The sequence below is a fragment of the Tympanuchus pallidicinctus genome, unplaced genomic scaffold, assembly GCF_026119805.1.
Source record: "Tympanuchus pallidicinctus isolate F22 unplaced genomic scaffold, pur_lepc_1.0 scaffold40, whole genome shotgun sequence".
Classification (NCBI taxonomy): Eukaryota; Metazoa; Chordata; class Aves; order Galliformes; family Phasianidae; genus Tympanuchus; species Tympanuchus pallidicinctus.
This window is the reverse complement of record NW_026294759.1, coordinates 452,742-470,094: the sequence shown is the minus strand read 5'-3', so window position 1 is coordinate 470,094 and position 17,353 is coordinate 452,742. Positions and strand designations below refer to the sequence as shown.

Genomic DNA, 17,353 nt, shown 5'->3' with positions numbered 1-17,353 from the left:
ATTCTATGTATTTTTAGGACGATCCTTGCAAATAATTCTGCAGTACTTAATACTACGTGTGTTGCAGTCTTCAAAGTGTAATCGTGGTTTTTTGCTTATTTAAGTATTTTGGAGGAAAGTAACTGAAAAGCATAAAGAATAAAGAAAAGACCAAGAACTGAATTGTGCTAGAATTTTTAAAAGGAGCAGTTGCGTGTGAAACTGTCGCAAGCAGAGATAAAAAGCCTAGCAGGAAAGGAAAAATCCCATGAGATAGAAGAATCATAACAGGAGAGGAAAGAATTTGAAAATCATTTGTATCTCAAGTGAATTGAGTTATTGGTACTGTTTATCTGATGGATTCTTGCAGACTGAGAAGAATTAGGTGAAGCAAGTTAATTTTTGTCCCAGGAGGAACTGTCAGGGTTTTTTTTCAGTACTAAAGATGCTGTCACGATTAATCTCCATCTGTGGCAAGTGGTCTGCAATCCTTCATCATGCATCATCTTAATTTTTAAGATTTAAGCACGGCTGCCTTTAAAATGATGCAGTGCCTGTATTTGCTTTGAGCTTGGAAGTTTTTCTGTTTACATTTAATAGGAAATCATGAGCATCAAGTGTGTATGGATGATGGAAAAATATTTTGTTTTTAACGCTAACACTTGAATTTCTTTCAATCCTGAATTAAATACAAATATTTTGTAAGGCTGATCAGTTTTTGTGTTACTAAATCAGTCTTATTTTAATGACTGATTTTTTTGTTTCTTTTATTCCTCTGTCTTATCTCTTAACATTAGTTTTTGGGAGCTGTCTCTTCTGAGTGGTATCCTCTTGTGAGTTTGTGGCCTTTGTCACAAAGGCCATGTCCTTTGCAAATCTTGAACTGCTTTTACTGCTGTTATAAATGTTGTGGCAGCATTTATAACTGCAGTGGCAGAGTGAGCGCTGATGAAAGATGATTAGAAATGGTATGCTTATATTAGCTTATGAAAAACTTAACTGCCATGTAATCAACAGGACAGGAGCTTTTATTCTAACACCTATCTAGGTGATAGTTTTTTTTGGTACAAATTGAGTTTTACTGTACAAACTAATGAGGAAAAAATATACATTCTCTGCATGCTTGGGCAGTTGTCCTGGGAGACAAAAAATTTAGTAATTTAATTGTAACTACATTGGAAGGAGTGGAGAGTCCTTGTGAGCTGGTTGGTTTGCTCTGTCAGCCTCAGTATAATGAATGGAGTAATAAAGTTTGCAGAAAATGCTACATGTTATAACATATACTTTATAAAATGTTTCACAGTGGATTCTAAGTGACTACTGAATTTGGCTGTTTATATTAAGGTTTACTGCAATTTTGTCTGGAGAAAAGGAGTTAAAATTATCTGTTGATGGTCTCAGGATAGGTCTCACATCAGTGGAGAGCCAAAAGCAGCGTCTCACTCCAGACACTGTAGTATCTCTGCCCAAGATTTCTGTGAGTGATAACAGGAGCACATTATTTAGGTTGATTGGAAATCCTCATCAGGGGCTGAGGTGCTGGCTCTCTGATTACTTATCCTTATTTCATGCTTTTTCTTTTATTTCACAGAGAGCTCTTCTAGAGAAAAAGCAGAAGAAGAAACGTCTTGAACCCCTGATGGTGCAGCCAAATCCTGAGGCAAAGCTGCACAGGTCAAAGCCCAAAGGATGTGAAGAACAGACTCCTTTAGTAGAAACTCCTACCACTTTCCACAATAATGTTGTGTTACATGGTAAGTACCTGATTGTAACAGTGTTCTGGCAGCATGCCACTGCATGCATTTTATGTCATAGGTGGTTACCTGTGTTGCTGTGACAGTGGTCAAGCCATAAGGTAGACGGATCATAAATCTTCTTATGTACAGCAATAGAACTGCTGTATAATATGACAGAGAAATATTGAAGTGTGTAACAAGTAAAAATCTTATCTTCAATTTTGTGACAGCTGAGAATCTTCATCTGCTTTTGAGTAGTCTCTCCCTTTTGTTAGGTTAAAAAGAACTGTAGAAATGGGTTACGAACTTCTGTATTGGTAGGGAGGTGCAAATCCCTAAGTAAAAGTCAGAGAGTTTCCTGAAGCAGTAGGACAAAGAAAAGAGGATAGTCCTGTGTTGACAGCCTTTACTGTTCTTCATGGTATCATGGTATGCTGTTTTTCAAAATTGGGCATGACTAAATCATAAATAATCAAAACAAAGAGCTTGTGAATACCAGATCAGATTCTGGCTGTTTTTTATCTCTTTTTTTTTCTTCTTTTTTCTTTTTTTTCCTAAGGCCTTCTGGGAGACAACAGAAACATGACAAGCAAGTTATAGGGGTCCAGAAAGGCACAAACATGACATAATCAGGGAGCCAAAGCCTCCCCTGGTCTGAAGACATTACAGTAAAATAGCAGCCATTTTGTTGAGAATGAAAAGAAATGCATTAGTGAGAGCTTTAAAGACTTGCATGTCATAGGATGGAAAAAAGAGTAACAATTAAACCCCTGGATTGTAGCAGAAATGTCAGGAAGTAGTTTATGATAGCTAAGATCCTGTCAGCCTATCAAGAAAGTAATAGCAAATAGGCTTTGAGAGGCATACGAATGCAGAATGTTGTATTGCCACTCTTAGACTAATTGGAAGTTAATTTGTGGGGTAAAATTTGGAATAAACAAACAAACCAGAGTTACCTAGTTGGTAACCTATTACCTAGTTACCTATTTATTTCCATATAAGTTACAACAAATAGGAAGAACACCATAACGCTATTTAATACAGCAAATTCTGAGCTACAAAACATTATTTTTCAGCATACTCACTCCCATTAGCTGTGCATTTTGACCTGCAACGAGCAAGAGCCTGCATTCTGTGCTTGTAAAATTGAAAAATAAAATGAACATTTGCACCAGTGGAGGTAATCTACTGTTGCTGTCACCACTGCTGAAATGCACCACCTGTCACCTCACTGTGCTAACATCCACTGTTCAGACTCCATAAACAGTTAGGAAATGTTGATGAACGTCAATGAGTATGATTTTTTCCACACAGAGAAATTCAGTTCCACACCTTCACTTTTCAAATGCAGTTCCATGTCAGATGCCATTTTGTCAGGCTGTCACACAGCAACATGTGCAACGATAATGGAATATTAATGGGAAGGTTTATTCTCTACTGCAATACCACCAGTGTTTGTCTTTGATGCCATTTGCCAACATAATAAAATAGGGGGCTGCACTTTCAGAGCAGTCCTCATATTATGCCAGACCATGACATCAAGAGATCTCCCCCAATTACAAAGTGCAGTGCATGCTGTGTTACGTGTTTAAACCTGGAAATATAATTTCTACATTTCTACTGAAACTAAGGAAGGCATCAATTTACTCTTTGTTTGGCCTATGCCTTTGGATATTCTTAACAAGTTGATTGGTGATGTTTACTTAGAACACTCATTTAACATCATTACTTGTAAACAATGAGTTTGAAGGTTGGAGCAAGAGAAAAAAATAATTGCCCAAATTACACATAACAACTTGCATGGCAAATACCATACATCTTAATTGCTCTAGCCATTGGAAAAAAAATAAAAGCAATCACCATATTTATAAAAGGGGAAACTGATGTATGTAGCGTTGGAAGTAACGAGATCTGTATCACACTAAGGCCTAGCTTGACAAAAGTTGAATTCAACAAGAATATGTTAATACTTTAAAGCATGCTTAAGTAAGAACGGGTGAAAAGAACAACCATTCTGGAATATATCTTTATCTGTAAAAATGAAACTTTTACAGTTTGTTTCATTTTGGCTTGCAGGCATTGATGGACCAGTTTCTTTCTTGAAATCAGAAGTGCAAGATTTAGGAACCAAACTCCAAACTTTCTCTGTTGGATCTTCCATAACAGCAGAAAATGCAGATGAGGAAAACAATGGACACGCTCTAACAGAAACGTTAGGCAATGCAGATCTGCAAGAAATCTTACAGAAACGAGGTAAGTGTTGATAATGGGCAGATGTGTTTTTTAGGATTCTTCTGCTTGTAATCTTTTTTTTTTTTGTAGCATTAAAAATAGTTAGAAAATTAAGAAACAATGAAACAAGTGTTTGTAGGGCTTTCATTCACAACTAGTAGATTGTACACTATGCAGAAATGCAGATTTGCAGTTTCTTCTTCTGTTATTAACTGGATACAAATGTGCTGTAAAATTATCTGACCTTTTCAAATAAGTTAGTGACACAACTCTGCGTTTCACATTTTGCTAAAATTCAGGGCATTTTAATTCCAGGTATTATGTATATGGATATGATACTTGAATATTTTCATAACAGTAGAACCCTCTTAAACCACTAATGCTTTAATTTAACAGTTGAGAAGTCTAATAAGAGAGATGTTCTTCTTGAGTCAGAGGCTGTATCCCACAGAGTACTTTCCCATGGGAGCGTCCATCTCCGTTGCTGAGTGACTTACATGGCTGTCAGTACTGCAGCAAGGCATTTTGTTGAACATAGCCTAAACAAAATAATTGGTAGTGTTTAATACAGCAGCTTATTTTATTAGAAGAGCTTGTGTCCCAGAATGTTTCCAATATTCTTCATAATTACAACCATGTGTAGGAATAGTTTTATTCAGTTGTCACATCCCACAGCTGTTTACATATGAATAGCAACATCACAGGAGATTTAGGGAAAGAAGCAGGAGAGAATATCCAGAAACTTCAGCAGAAATTAGTGAAGGTAAAACATTGACTGTGAATGATGACATTGACCTGGAGTACTAGGGTTAACACCTTTCCTCTTTTAAGCATGCTTTGAGAAGTTTACAGACAGATCGTTAAGATGTTTTTCTGTTTTATCTGAGATAAAGAATTCCCAGCAGTGCCCCCTATATTAGAACATTATTGTAAAATTGATTCACAGAAAATAATTTGGCTATAGCAGACTAAGCCTATTAATTTTCTATAGTTCATTATGTACTTTTCCATTCTACAGCAAAATTAAAGAGTGGAATCACAGAACCAAACAACGTAACTCTGTGTAGAGAGGAAACACCAAACAGTGATACATACAGATATTTTATTTATCCACATCACCTCTGTGATTAATATTAATAATATTTTAATATTTTAATATTAATATTAATATTAATCTGTGATTAATATTAAATATATTTTGGGACAATCAAATCGGTATTAGTATTTGAGACTTGGTAAGTTATTGCTACTGATGTACTGATGATATAAAACAGAATAAGCTCTAACTAACGAATTGTCATAATCTACTTCAATAACACTAAGAGGAAATTATGAAGAATGTAAACTGTACAGAGTTCAACCTACAGGGTAGGTTTTACCTACCACTATAGAGATGGATTGCCTTTTTTGTTCTTGAACTATGGAGAGGTTGTTGGTTTTTTGCATATAAAAATAAGAAAAATTTAATTCATGATAGCACATTGATTATATAACATATTGCTTGGTAAAATATGTATTAATGAAAGCTTTATCAGCCACAATCTGACAGCTGTAAAATGTTTCTACTGCTGTCAGTTTTATATACATAGTATAATCAGAATTACAATGCTCAGAAAATGATATAGGACAAGAAGAAAATCAGCAATTTGAAAAAAAATTGATAATAGTTACACAAAGATTATATGTGAATTAGTGATGCCACATACTCATGACACTTTGTTTTAGAGGTTATCTGCTTGATTCTCTGTTCTGACAGGAATTTCAGGCAGTTTGAATTTTGATGAGGAGGACACAGAAGAAGAGGAAGAAGTAAGAAAGAGACCAGCATCTCAGTCACCACATCCTGAATCTGAGAGGCTTCGTTCTGCAACTGTCGAGAAATCCTTTGCAGTAGGTGTTTTGAAATGAGTTTCAGATGAGAATTGGGCATGTTATTGATTTTACTACTAACCCCGTTAGCACTGTGTTAAAATACTATTTTGCAGTTATCGTTAATCCTTGAAGTCAAAGGACAGTATTGTCAGATTACCTAACATGTACTTACAAGAACATGTAATTAATAGGAAGACCTGGTAGTCATCAAAGGAACAATGATGGGTGAAGAAACTTGACCCAAGTAACCTAATCAGTGAACAGGGAAACACTCTGAATCACGTGCTCCTGTGATGCTCAAAGAAGAAAGATTAGATCGTTGTCTCTGGTTCAAAATCTGCTAAGATGATTCAGAGAAGCTCTGAAATACCATACAAATTAAGAGAGATTGCTACCTCTATTATAGGTTTCATGGGATGGGATGCAAGGGGGAACAGAATTTTGGGATGGAGTAGGGAAAATTCTGGGATTGTACAAAGCTTACTATGAGGTGCTAGAGAGAGGGACACAAGGGAAGAGGATCAAGTTGAGTCACGAGACAGCAAGCGTAAGAGAACAAGGAGTGAATAGAGAGGATAAAAGACTCCAGGGATCCTGGATCCTGGAAGTCCATGCTAATATTCAAGTGACCCAACTGAGTGTATTTGTGAGAAGGCTGTGTGTATACTGTGCTACATTAGCCAGTGAGTAATACAAGAGATCTAATTGCTAGTAAATCAAAAAACTGAGGTGTGGTTGACAGTTGCTGGAGATGACTTGGAAATTCCTCATGAGGGAATTTCAAGTGAGTCTGTATGTGTACTCACTCAGATTTTATACTATATGAAGCTGCTAATAGGGATAAACAAGCAAACTCATTCATCTCCAAGATGAAGGAGGAATACTCCAAATTTTGCAGTCTACAAGGTTTCACAGAGCATGTTGAGTTGCAGGGGACCTGTAGGGATCACAGATTCCAAGTTCTGGCTCCCCACAGAACCACCCAAAATTCAAACCCTGTGTCTGATTGTCCAAGCAGTCATTGGACAACACTGAATTCTAGCGGCTTGGCACCTTGACCACTACCCTGGGAAGCCTGTTGCATGACCAGGCATCCTCTCAGAGAAGAATCAAACTAAACACCCAACTTCACCCTTCCCTAATGCAGCTCTGTGCCACTCCTTCGGATCCTACAAATGGAAGTTTGGGAGGTGCTGGCCCATGTTTTCCTCTTCTCTTAAGGAAGGGACTGAGAAGCACCCAAATCAGGGCAGTGGGCTCCCTCCCTCCTATCCGAGGGCCCAGGACTCTGGGTTGAGTGAGCTTTCCTCGCTGCCGTGCCCAGCAGCATGGTGAGGCCTGTCCCAGCCCCATGTCATGGCTCTGCTGTTAGCGCTGACACCAGTCGCTAAGCTAGCTTCCTCTAAAAAAATGACTTTAATATCTGATATATTTCTGCTAGAATTCCAGTTTCTTTGATGACCACAGCATGCATCCTAACTGTATATATTATTCAAAGGTATCTCCAGCACTGCCATCTTACTCCATTTCTGCTGCTTTTTTGAACCAGCATAAGCTTAGTGATTTTTTTCAGCCAGAGAACACCAGTCTGTCTTACTGCAGCATCCATCTGGCATATCATGCTGCCTTATTTACCACAGGGTTTGAAATTCTGGAGGCAGAGAAGCTCTTTGTTTAGAATGTTTGCAGTGTCTCAACCTGTTTTCCCATTTCTAGTAATTCACTCTGGATAACAGCTTTATTTTCTCTCCTTCCCTAGGAGAGCTAGAGTAAAAAAGTTCTTATCCACTTTCTTCGGAGAAACACAGACGTTTTATCATTCAACTTTCTTTTCTCAAATATGTTCTTGGGACATCTGTTTCAGCAGACCTTCCTTCTCGTGGGGAATACTGAAATCTCTGGTCTGATGTTGGTTTTCTAATATGAAGGTTTTTCCTGTAGGAAATAGGTGCTTCCTGTAGTCCATCCCCTCAGGCGGTTGCACATCTGGGAGAAGTTGAGAACTTGGAGGAATTTGCATTGTGCCCTGCGCCCCGTGGTATTACAGTCAAGTGTCGAGTCACTAGAGATAAGAAGGGAATGGACCGAGGCCTCTTCCCTACTTATTACATGCATCTGGAAAAGGATAACAACAGAAAGGTATTGAAAGCAGTGTACAGTGTCTTGGCTGTTGTATTCCTAGACATAACATTTTAGTGTAATGAAGAACACTGCATAAATCAATAAGAAACCAGAAGCAGAGGAGAGACATGAGGATGAGGGAAACTTATATCTGGTCAAGACACTAAGGAAAGTGTTTGCAAGCTTAGAAGCCAAAATACAAAGTAAGATGAAATTAAAAAGTTTTAAAATGTCAGGGTTAAAGAAAAGCAGGGAGACTGAGCTGTTCCAGATGAAAAGAGGGAACAACTGGAAAAGACAATTGCCTTTAATCTAGAATGCTGAATGATTTAATTGGAAGAACAGGATTTCAGGTTGTATACTTGTGTGAGAGGTCAAAATCAGCAACACAGTAATAACAGTTCAGAACAAAAGTGGGAATGGATATGGGAAATAGAGAAATAACAGTCTGGATAGCAGTGCCTCTGCATTCTTTCAAAACTCCAGTCTTGATAAAAGTTTTGTATTTCCAGATGTTTCTTCTTGCAGGTAGAAAACGAAAAAAGAGCAAAACGTCCAATTACGTCATATCAGTTGACCCAACTGATTTGTCCCGGGAAGGGGAGAGTTTCATTGGAAAACTCAGGTAAGAACAATCAATAAAAACTGCAGAAAAATTTACATATTCTGCAGTGGGATAGATGGAATTTACATATTTGTTTAGTTAGAGTTATGGATAGCAATCTGCTCTCTATTCAGAGAGAAACAGTTTGTCACTTCTGGCAGTTCTGGCTCAGTGCTTTTCAGGACAGGTTATGTGCCCAGTTTTACAAGGAGCTCTTTACTGAAATTCCTTACTGAGTTGACTGGAGAAAGACTAGGTGACTGGAGATGCCTAACTTTTCTGTCATGCACACATGCTTTTGGAAGATAATAAAAATTTCTACTGATGCCTCTTTCTTTTTGTTTGTCTTTCTATAACCTGACATTAGGTCAAACCTCATGGGAACTAAATTTACAGTCTATGACCATGGAGTAAGCCCAATAAAGGCACAGGGTCAAGTGGAAAAGGCTCATACACGACAAGAACTCGCAGCTATTTATTATGTAAGTAGTGCCTCTTCCCTTTTGCCTCCTTCTAGTTTGTAGGCTGATTACTAAGGAGACAAGACTCCAAAATGATGCTGCCTGCAGCCTCCTCCGTTAAACTTTAGAACTGGTTTCCACCAGGTAAGATAAAGGGCAGAAGCCTCAAATATAATTTCTTATGAGTTTGATTTTTTTTTTTTCATTGATGTCAGAGGGAGACAGACCCAAATTAATGTTGTAACGAGCTTGTTACTTGACCAAAAATTGTTAGACTCCAATCCTGAGGTTTAAGGAAAATCTGAGATACTTCACAAAATCCAATTCAGTCATGTAGAAGTTTTTATCTTTTATCATGGGTACAGTAGCAGAAATTTAAAGGTTCATTAGCCTGAAGCATGATTTTAATTTTTTTTTTGGCTACTGATCTTAGTGGCATGTAGGGGAAAAAATGGACTTGATAATTCCAGTACTAACCTGTTCACAGAAATATCAGCAGATCTTTCCTTTGTATACAGTACCTAACTGTACAGAGCAAGGTTTTAAAATGAGTGTAGCAGATATATCAAGTCAGCTTTTTACATATCAGTACTTTTCATATGAAGTTTTGTGAAGATTATATATGAATAAAATCAGTGTTCTTGTTCTCAATTATGTTCCTAGATCTTTTAAAATGAAATAAGAGAGATTGCAACTCTGAAGAGCTTTATTCTTCATCTGTTAAAATGCACTAGCACATCAGGAGAAGTTGTATCACTTAATTCAGCGATTCTAAAAGATTCTGTCTTAGAAAAGTGCTGACATGGATACAGATCACTTCAGACCACTGGGTTTTGGTTGACATTATTAAATAAGTGGTTTAAGAATACCAAGAAAGACTTCTTTCCTTTGCTTTCTGTTTTAACTCTACATGGAGCAGAATCATGCAGTACTCTGGAAAAATCTATTTGTTTTAAGATTGAGGCTTGAATGGATGATGACTACCTTGCCTTCTAGTTCTATTCTTAATCATTAATCTTAATCAAAGAATAAAAATGAGAGAAAATAGTATGTCTACTCATAAACACAAGTAACGGAACCTAAAGAAAAATGCCAGTCATTCTTTAGGAACATTCTTGTGATATCCAGCTAGCACAGTTATAGCCAGCAAATCTCTGAAAATAACATAAATGTGAATTCAAGTTCAGCTTTGCTGTTTTTCGTTCTGCGTGATGGAGTATATCCATTCCTGAAAATAGTGTCTTTCCTTGTATTTCAGGAAACCAATGTATTAGGATTCAAAGGTCCCAGAAAAATGTCTGTGATCATTCCAGGAATGAATATGAATCATAAGCGAATTCCAGTCCAGCCACAAAATGTGAGTTACGGAGTTAAAACTTTCTCAAGGAAGTGTGGGTGTTACTGACAATCATTCTTGATAGAGAGTGGTTGGTCATGGCTGTGGCTGTTACCGAGTCTAACGGGCAGTAACAATGTTGCTCAAAGGTGATGATTAATTTATTCTTGCCTTTTACGTCACTTGTAAGTTTCTGAATCCTGTTTGTATTCTTATTTGTCTTTTAGGCAGCCTAAATGTTACTTACTTGGCTATTGCAAATGGCTACTCTGTCTTGTTGCTGTTGCAAGTACAACCCCTTTTCATCAAAGGCCCTTAATGTATTTTTCTCACCCTTTATATCTACTGCTTCGTTAGCAAACAAGCATAGTGACTGTTGCCAAGGCTGAAACATAAAGCTGTTCCAAAGTTTTATAATCACAGAATCGTTTGAGTTCCAAGGGACACTTAAATGTCGTCTAGTCCAACTCCCCAGTAATTAAAAGGGACATCTTCATCTAAATCAGGTTGCTCAGAGCCTGGTCCAGTGTGACCTTCACTGTCTCCAGGACTGGGACATCTACCTCCTCTGGGCAACCTGTTCCAATGTTTTACTACCCTCACTGTGAAAGACATTTTCCATATATCCAGTCTAAATTTCCCCCCTTTTAATTTGAGACAATTTCCCTTGTCCTGTCATAACAGACCCTGCTAAACAGACCCCTTCTTTCTTATAGCCCCCTTTTAGATATTGAAAGAGTGCTATCAGGTCTCCCCTGAGCTCTTTCAGCCTGTCCTCATAGTGGAGGTGTTCTTCCTCTGAACACACTCCAACAGGCCCATGTCTGTCCTGTACTGAAGACCTCACATCCGAATGTAGCACTCCAAATAAGGTATCACCAGCTCAGAGTAAAAAGGGGCAGGATCACTTCCCTTGCTCTGCTGACCATGCTTCTTTGGATGCAGCACAAGATATGCTTGGCTTTCTGAGCTTTGAAGGTACATTACTGGCTAATGTCTAGCTTGCCATCCACCAGTGTACCCAAGTCCTTTTTGCTCCACTGTTTTGTTCCCCAGTTTGTATTAGTAGTGCGGATAGTGGGAATTGCCATGATCCAGTTGCAAGACTTTGCACTTAAATTTGTTGAACTTTATGAGGTTCACCTGGGCCCACTTCTGGAACCTGTCAAGGTGTCTCTAGATGATATCTCATCTGTCAGGCATGTTGACCATCCCACAATGCTGAGAAGTTTAACTGTTTTTGTCTTCCTTTGCTGTAGTGTGATGCCTCTGATTAAGTAATATTGCCTGCACATTAAAACAAAAACAAATATCTAAACACAACTTGTTTGTTCCAATTTTTAAAGTTCTTTTTGCACCTTTATAAAAGTAAAATGAAGATGATAATAAGTGCATTAAATAATTATCTTAATCAGAACAAGCTTTACTTTAAGGAAAATGAATTTTTTAGAATAATCTATTTTTTATCTGTTTGCAATACTAAAGCACTTCAGTGCTTTTTCAGCCTGAAAATACTGCTTTCTGATCACTTCCTTCCTGTTAAATAACTTAAACTTCTTGGATTCATTTTCTTGTCAGTTTTAGCTTATATTATTACATTTATGTTATTTGTTGCATAGCTTTTAAAATAAAATCACGTCTTGTGTCTCACTACAGTTTCCAGTTCCTTGTAAGTAATTTTTTCTCAGTCTTACTGTACTATTTTGCCTCCTTTTTGCATCTTTTATTTCTCTGTATGTTTTTCATATCATGCACCTTTTATTAGACAACGTAGGATGACATTTAACCTACTTACATTGTACTTACATCTCCTTCAGCCTTTAGAAACACCTCATGACACACAACACAGCCACGAGGCATATGCATTAACTACATAGTTAATTTTACATTATTTTCTTTTGTTTCAAAGTTTAGAATATTGAAAATAGAAGGTTTACAAATGAACAGAAACCATATAAATCCCAAAAAGGAGGTTCCTGCTAGCAGGATGGCAGTCATCTGTGATGTGTGAATTGCTGTCTTTTCTGTCCACATGCATGCTTTTTGTCTCACTTTTTTTCTTGTTTGGGTAGAGATATGGTAATAGTTTATAGAGTAGAAAGGAGTGCTTGGACAGTATTTTCTTGTTACTTGCAGGATACTTTCAGTAGGACTGAGTTTAAATGCCAGCATTTCATTTAGTAGGAAATGACGCTGAAGTCACAGAATGCACATATGAGAGAGGCAGTGCTCAAAAGCAGAGTCATTCTTAATCTGATAAAATGTTTATTTCTTCTAAATAGGAAAATGAGAGTCTTCTGTCAAAATGGCAAACTAAAAATTTAGAGAACCTCATTGAGTTGCACAACAAGGCTCCAGTCTGGAATGATGATACTCAGTCCTATGTTTTGAATTTCCATGGGAGAGTCACTCAGGCCTCAGTGAAGAACTTCCAGATTGTCCACGACAATGACCGTAAGAGTCTGGTGAAGAGTGGAGGAGGGAGTTATTTAAACAGGAAAAAAACAGTATATTTCATGAGGTTTCAGAGGAATAGAACACTATTCCTGGAGAAGGGAGACTGGGTGAAGGAAGTTAGCTTAGAATTACTGGAGAATTCTGTCGAGAAAATTACAAAAGACCTGACTTTTTTGGGGTGAGTGCAGAGAGGCTGCTTTCAATAGCAGCATGAAAAGGAGAGAGAGGAACTGCAAGTCTCTTGCAGGGGAAAGAAAGAGTTAACATCACACTTTCAATGCAGTGTGAGAGTGGTTTGAGCCTTGGTTCTTAGAAGGAAGGTAATCTGTAGAATGCTAGTCACTACAGTCAACAGATTTTAAAGCCAGTTTGGTGAGAAAGATGGATACACCAACTGCGTATGTTTGGGACTGATAGACACTTTTAAACTTCTTTTTGTTTATTTTCTTTGCTTACCTCTAAAAATTGCTGGTCTCTGTTTTTTTTTTTTTCTCCCCAGCTGACTACATTGTGATGCAATTTGGTCGTGTAGCAGAAGACGTTTTCACTCTGGACTATAACTATCCTCTCTGTGCTCTTCAGGCTTTTGCTATTGGACTCTCCAGCTTTGATAGTAAATTGGCCTGTGAATGAGAAACAGCAGACTTGAGACATAGAACTCACTCCCGCCTCTGTATCTTGTTAGAATTCCAGGTGAAGTAATGAAAAGCACATTGGGGGTGGAAGGATACTGGAAGACAAACTTTTGTGAGCTTATTGGAAAGTAAACAGCAATCCTGAGAGCATTTTGGTATTTAACAGTTGACCATCTTAGGAGACTATCTCAAGACTGAGTGGTCTCTGTACACTTTGTGGAAGAGCAAGGAACACAGATGATGTTTTTGTTGTCAGGATTGATTTTGCTTTCAGAATCTTTGCATCAGCTGCTGCTTGAGGAGGCAAAGGAATTTGTTTCACTAGTTGGAACCCATTGCAGCTAGAATTAGAAAAATAATGGTTTAGTGTTCGCATACCTTGAATCTTCAGCAATGCCCATGGAGATGATGCTACTGATATTACTTTGAGTTTCTGGTGAGATTAATTAAGAAAAAAGGAGAGTAGTTATGGCATATATTCTGTCTTACCCTGTGCAGCATTTTGCAGCCTGTTAACAACAGTGAAAGGGAAAAGGATTCATGTTAAGCCTACATGCAACTGTAGGTAGTGGTCAACAAACGCAGAAGTGGACTGAGACGCTGGCTCTAATGAAAGATGTTTCTCTTATTTTGCAGAATGAATCTCTGTTAAACCTGATAGTCCATTTCCCTTTCATTATCCTAATTGCTCCATGTCCCTTGATATACTTTTTAGCAAATGAAGAATCACTCCTTTTTAATTTGGCAAAATTATATCCATTGGCGTATCTCTTATTTTGAACTATGTGAAATATAAGATTGAATAGACGATGGAACATGACTTTGACTGAAAGTAATATTGTACTGCTCCTGAAAAGCACTGTTTGGACTGAACATCTGAATCTAGACCTTATGGTGATCAGAAATACTTTTTAACTTGTCCTTTATTTGTAAAATTTTCTACATTTTTAGGAACGAGCGAGATGTAACTCATTTCAATTTTTTTTGTTCAATGTGAGATTATCTCAAGTTAGGACACAGTTGTAGGTTTCATGTAAATAATTTGAATCTGCCTGTAAGAGTAAGATGCCTCAAGAGGAGATTACTGATGTTTTCAAAGGCATCAGTTGAGTTTAAAAAAAAAAAAAAAAAAAGTATCACGGGGCTGTATAATGTTTCTTTCCCATGTTCCCATTTAAATGCTAGATTGTACAATTTGGAGACTATAGGTTACAACATTGATTCATACGGCTTTGATTTATCAGTGAATCGCTACACGCTGACATGCGAGCCTCAGTGCACACATCTGCTGTGCACTAAAGCAGAACAGCTAGTAACTTGCCACTTCCATGGCTACTATGCATATCCACGATGAGTCTGGAAAACTGTATCTTCCATTAAGACAAGAAATAGCTTTCTTCAGTTTTACATGTTACTATTATCAGCAGACGCGCTCTATTTCATGCTCCTAAGAAGCAGGCTTACTGTTTTTGGTCTTCAGAGTCTTTGCAGGTAGTTATCACTTGCTCTTTCAAAATAGAAACAGAAGATGACTTAACAGGGTTTAATTGCCCAGGAAAAACAAACAAACAAACAAAAAAACAACAAATAACAGTAATCATTTGTAAACTTTGTATTTAGTTGTAAATTATAAACTGTTGCTGGGAGGACCAACTCTACAAAATGCTGGAAGCCCAATCTTAAAAACCCACTCTGTGTTAGCTGGAGAGCCATTGTATTCAGAGAGATCTCATCAGCACATCAGTCAGTGAAGAGAACTGATACCATGAATATCCTTGGTGCCTTCATGTACTTCCTGCTCATCAGGCCAGAGACAAGATCTGGCAGTGTTCTCAAGTTATGTTCGGCTGAGTTCTTTGACTGGTGGTTCTGCCTCACTTTTACTCATTCAGAAATACTAAGAAGTCTGATAGTAATCTGATTATTTTTTTTCTGATTAGGACAATATGAAAGAAACTGCACTGTGTTAGTTTGATGTGACTTGAAGGTGTTGAAGGTTGAATGCTGATTTCCAATTCAAGATGATTTTACTCTGTTCTCAAAAAGTCATGGTAGCATTGCTTGACAATTACGCTAATTAGCAGTGGATCTTCAAGTTGATGTCAGATCATCTTCACTGGGCCAAAGTCTCAGACGCTTGGTCAACTTCTGTGGACAGATTAACTGCATAAGTACTTTTTTATCAGATACTGTTTTACATCAATTGTATTTATAATTTTTATATCTCAATGCAAATAAATAATTTATATATTGGAAAACTCAATAATTCTAAACAAGATTTTTTGTTTTCTTTCTGCTACAATTTTGTCACTTGTGGCTGTTACTTGTTCCTCCTGTACTAGTTACTTCCTCTGTTTCTTCCTGTCTGCTCGTATCTTACTCTCTTCTTTTATACACCTTTTCCTTTGTTATTCTCAGTTCTGTTCTGTTGTGATGTTTTCTTCATACACTTAGAAGCCTAGGAATAAATGTAAGGTTATTGTCTATTAATGTCTTTGTTTTTTTTCCCAAAGCAAGGTTTCTGCTATAGTTTGTGGTTCTCATTTGATTATTTTTTTGAGCTGCTTGCACTTCTTAGTTTCATGTTTTTAATGCTTACCTCAGTCTCAAGATAGTGGTTTTGAGACGGTTTGTTATACATTTTCCTATCCTCCATCTGAACCTGTTCTGCTACTGAAGTACAGTACGGTGTATTTCTGAATCAAGAGCTAAGATGGTTAGGGGGAACACAAAGTTGAAATGGTGATTTTTTGTTACTATCAGCAAAATATCTGCTTTATACTTACTGTGCTGCTCTACATTCTGATATCTGTAAATCTCTCAGTTACCACTGAAATTAGTATCTTACTCCTGTTAAAGAAGGCAAGAAAAACCGTTCCCCTGGTTTGCAAATCAAGAGCTGATTACTGTAACCACTGTTAGTTTTGAACTCTTGATCTCTTGAACTTCATGGTCTGCTGAATTCTGGTCGTAGCATGTTTTGTGTGGAATTATTCTTTGCTGAAAGCAAATTCAGAAGCAAGCTAACTTCACCAAAACAATTAAGGTAAATGTTATTATAACTGTAACCTGCTCTGTAAATATTTAAACTGAAAATACATGAACAAGTGAACATATTCTAGAGGATGGGAATGGGTGATCATCTCTTAATTAACATTTTCAAAGGAGAGAAGCCATTGCGCCATCTGCAACAAATCAAAATAAATGATGAAGAAAACAGAGGATTCACCTTTTATGCTTCGTTGAATAGAGCCCTTCATTAAGGGGAATATAATAGTACTTCACTGTGAAATGTGACTTTGTTTTAAAAGTTAGATATCAAAATCATTTGGAAAAGAAATGCAGAGGAGAGGGGAATTGGTCTTGTCAGGGTATCCAGCTCCCTCTGCTCTCTGACCTAAGCGAAGTTATTTGCTTCAGTGTCAGCAACAACAGCAACAAAAATAAAAAATAAAAAAATAAAAAAAACGCAGCCACAAATAAGCAAAAAAACACCTCAGTTATCCTTGAGTGAGTTGCCATATATGATTAAGTGGAATCACAGAATCACAGAATTGTAGGGGTTGGAAGGGACCTCCAGAGATCATCGAGTCCAACCCCCCTGCCAAAGCAGGTTCCCTACACCAGGTCGCACAGGTAGGCATCCAGGCAGGTCTTGAACATCTCCAGAGAAGGAGACTCCACCACCTCCCTGGGCAGCCTGTTCCAGTGCTCCATCACCTCACTGTAAAGAAGTTCTTGTGCACATTTGTGCAGAACTTCCTGTGCTGCTGTTTCTGGCCGTTTCCCCTTGTCCTGTCTCCACTGACCACTGAAGAGTCCAGCCCCTCGCGCCTTAGATATTTATAGATCTGGATCATGAGCTCTCCATCTGTTATTCACAAATCTAGTAAGCAGTTGCCCCTTGAACTACCAGCCTC

General features: G+C 37.6%; 1 protein-coding gene across 5 annotated transcripts in view; it reads left to right on the top strand.

The window, feature by feature from the left end:
* Positions 1-14,994, top strand: part of TULP3 (TUB like protein 3) — a 33,610-nt gene extending 18,616 nt beyond the window's left edge. For 4 of the 5 annotated variants that reach the window (XM_052701679.1, XM_052701683.1, XM_052701681.1 and 1 more), the window contains 9 exons: positions 1,571-1,733; positions 3,792-3,968; positions 5,704-5,837; positions 7,761-7,958; positions 8,453-8,565; positions 8,912-9,026; positions 10,264-10,362; positions 12,624-12,795; positions 13,298-14,994. In XM_052701679.1, coding sequence (XP_052557639.1) covers positions 1,571-1,733; positions 3,792-3,968; positions 5,704-5,837; positions 7,761-7,958; positions 8,453-8,565; positions 8,912-9,026; positions 10,264-10,362; positions 12,624-12,795; positions 13,298-13,431 — 1,305 coding nt within the window. In that variant the 3' untranslated portion in view covers positions 13,432-14,994. The remainder of the gene's footprint in view (positions 1-1,570; positions 1,734-3,791; positions 3,969-5,703; positions 5,838-7,760; positions 7,959-8,452; positions 8,566-8,911; positions 9,027-10,263; positions 10,363-12,623; positions 12,796-13,297) is intronic. The other variant, XM_052701682.1, reaches the window with a different exon arrangement.
* Positions 14,995-17,353: the final 2,359 nt, after the last annotated feature.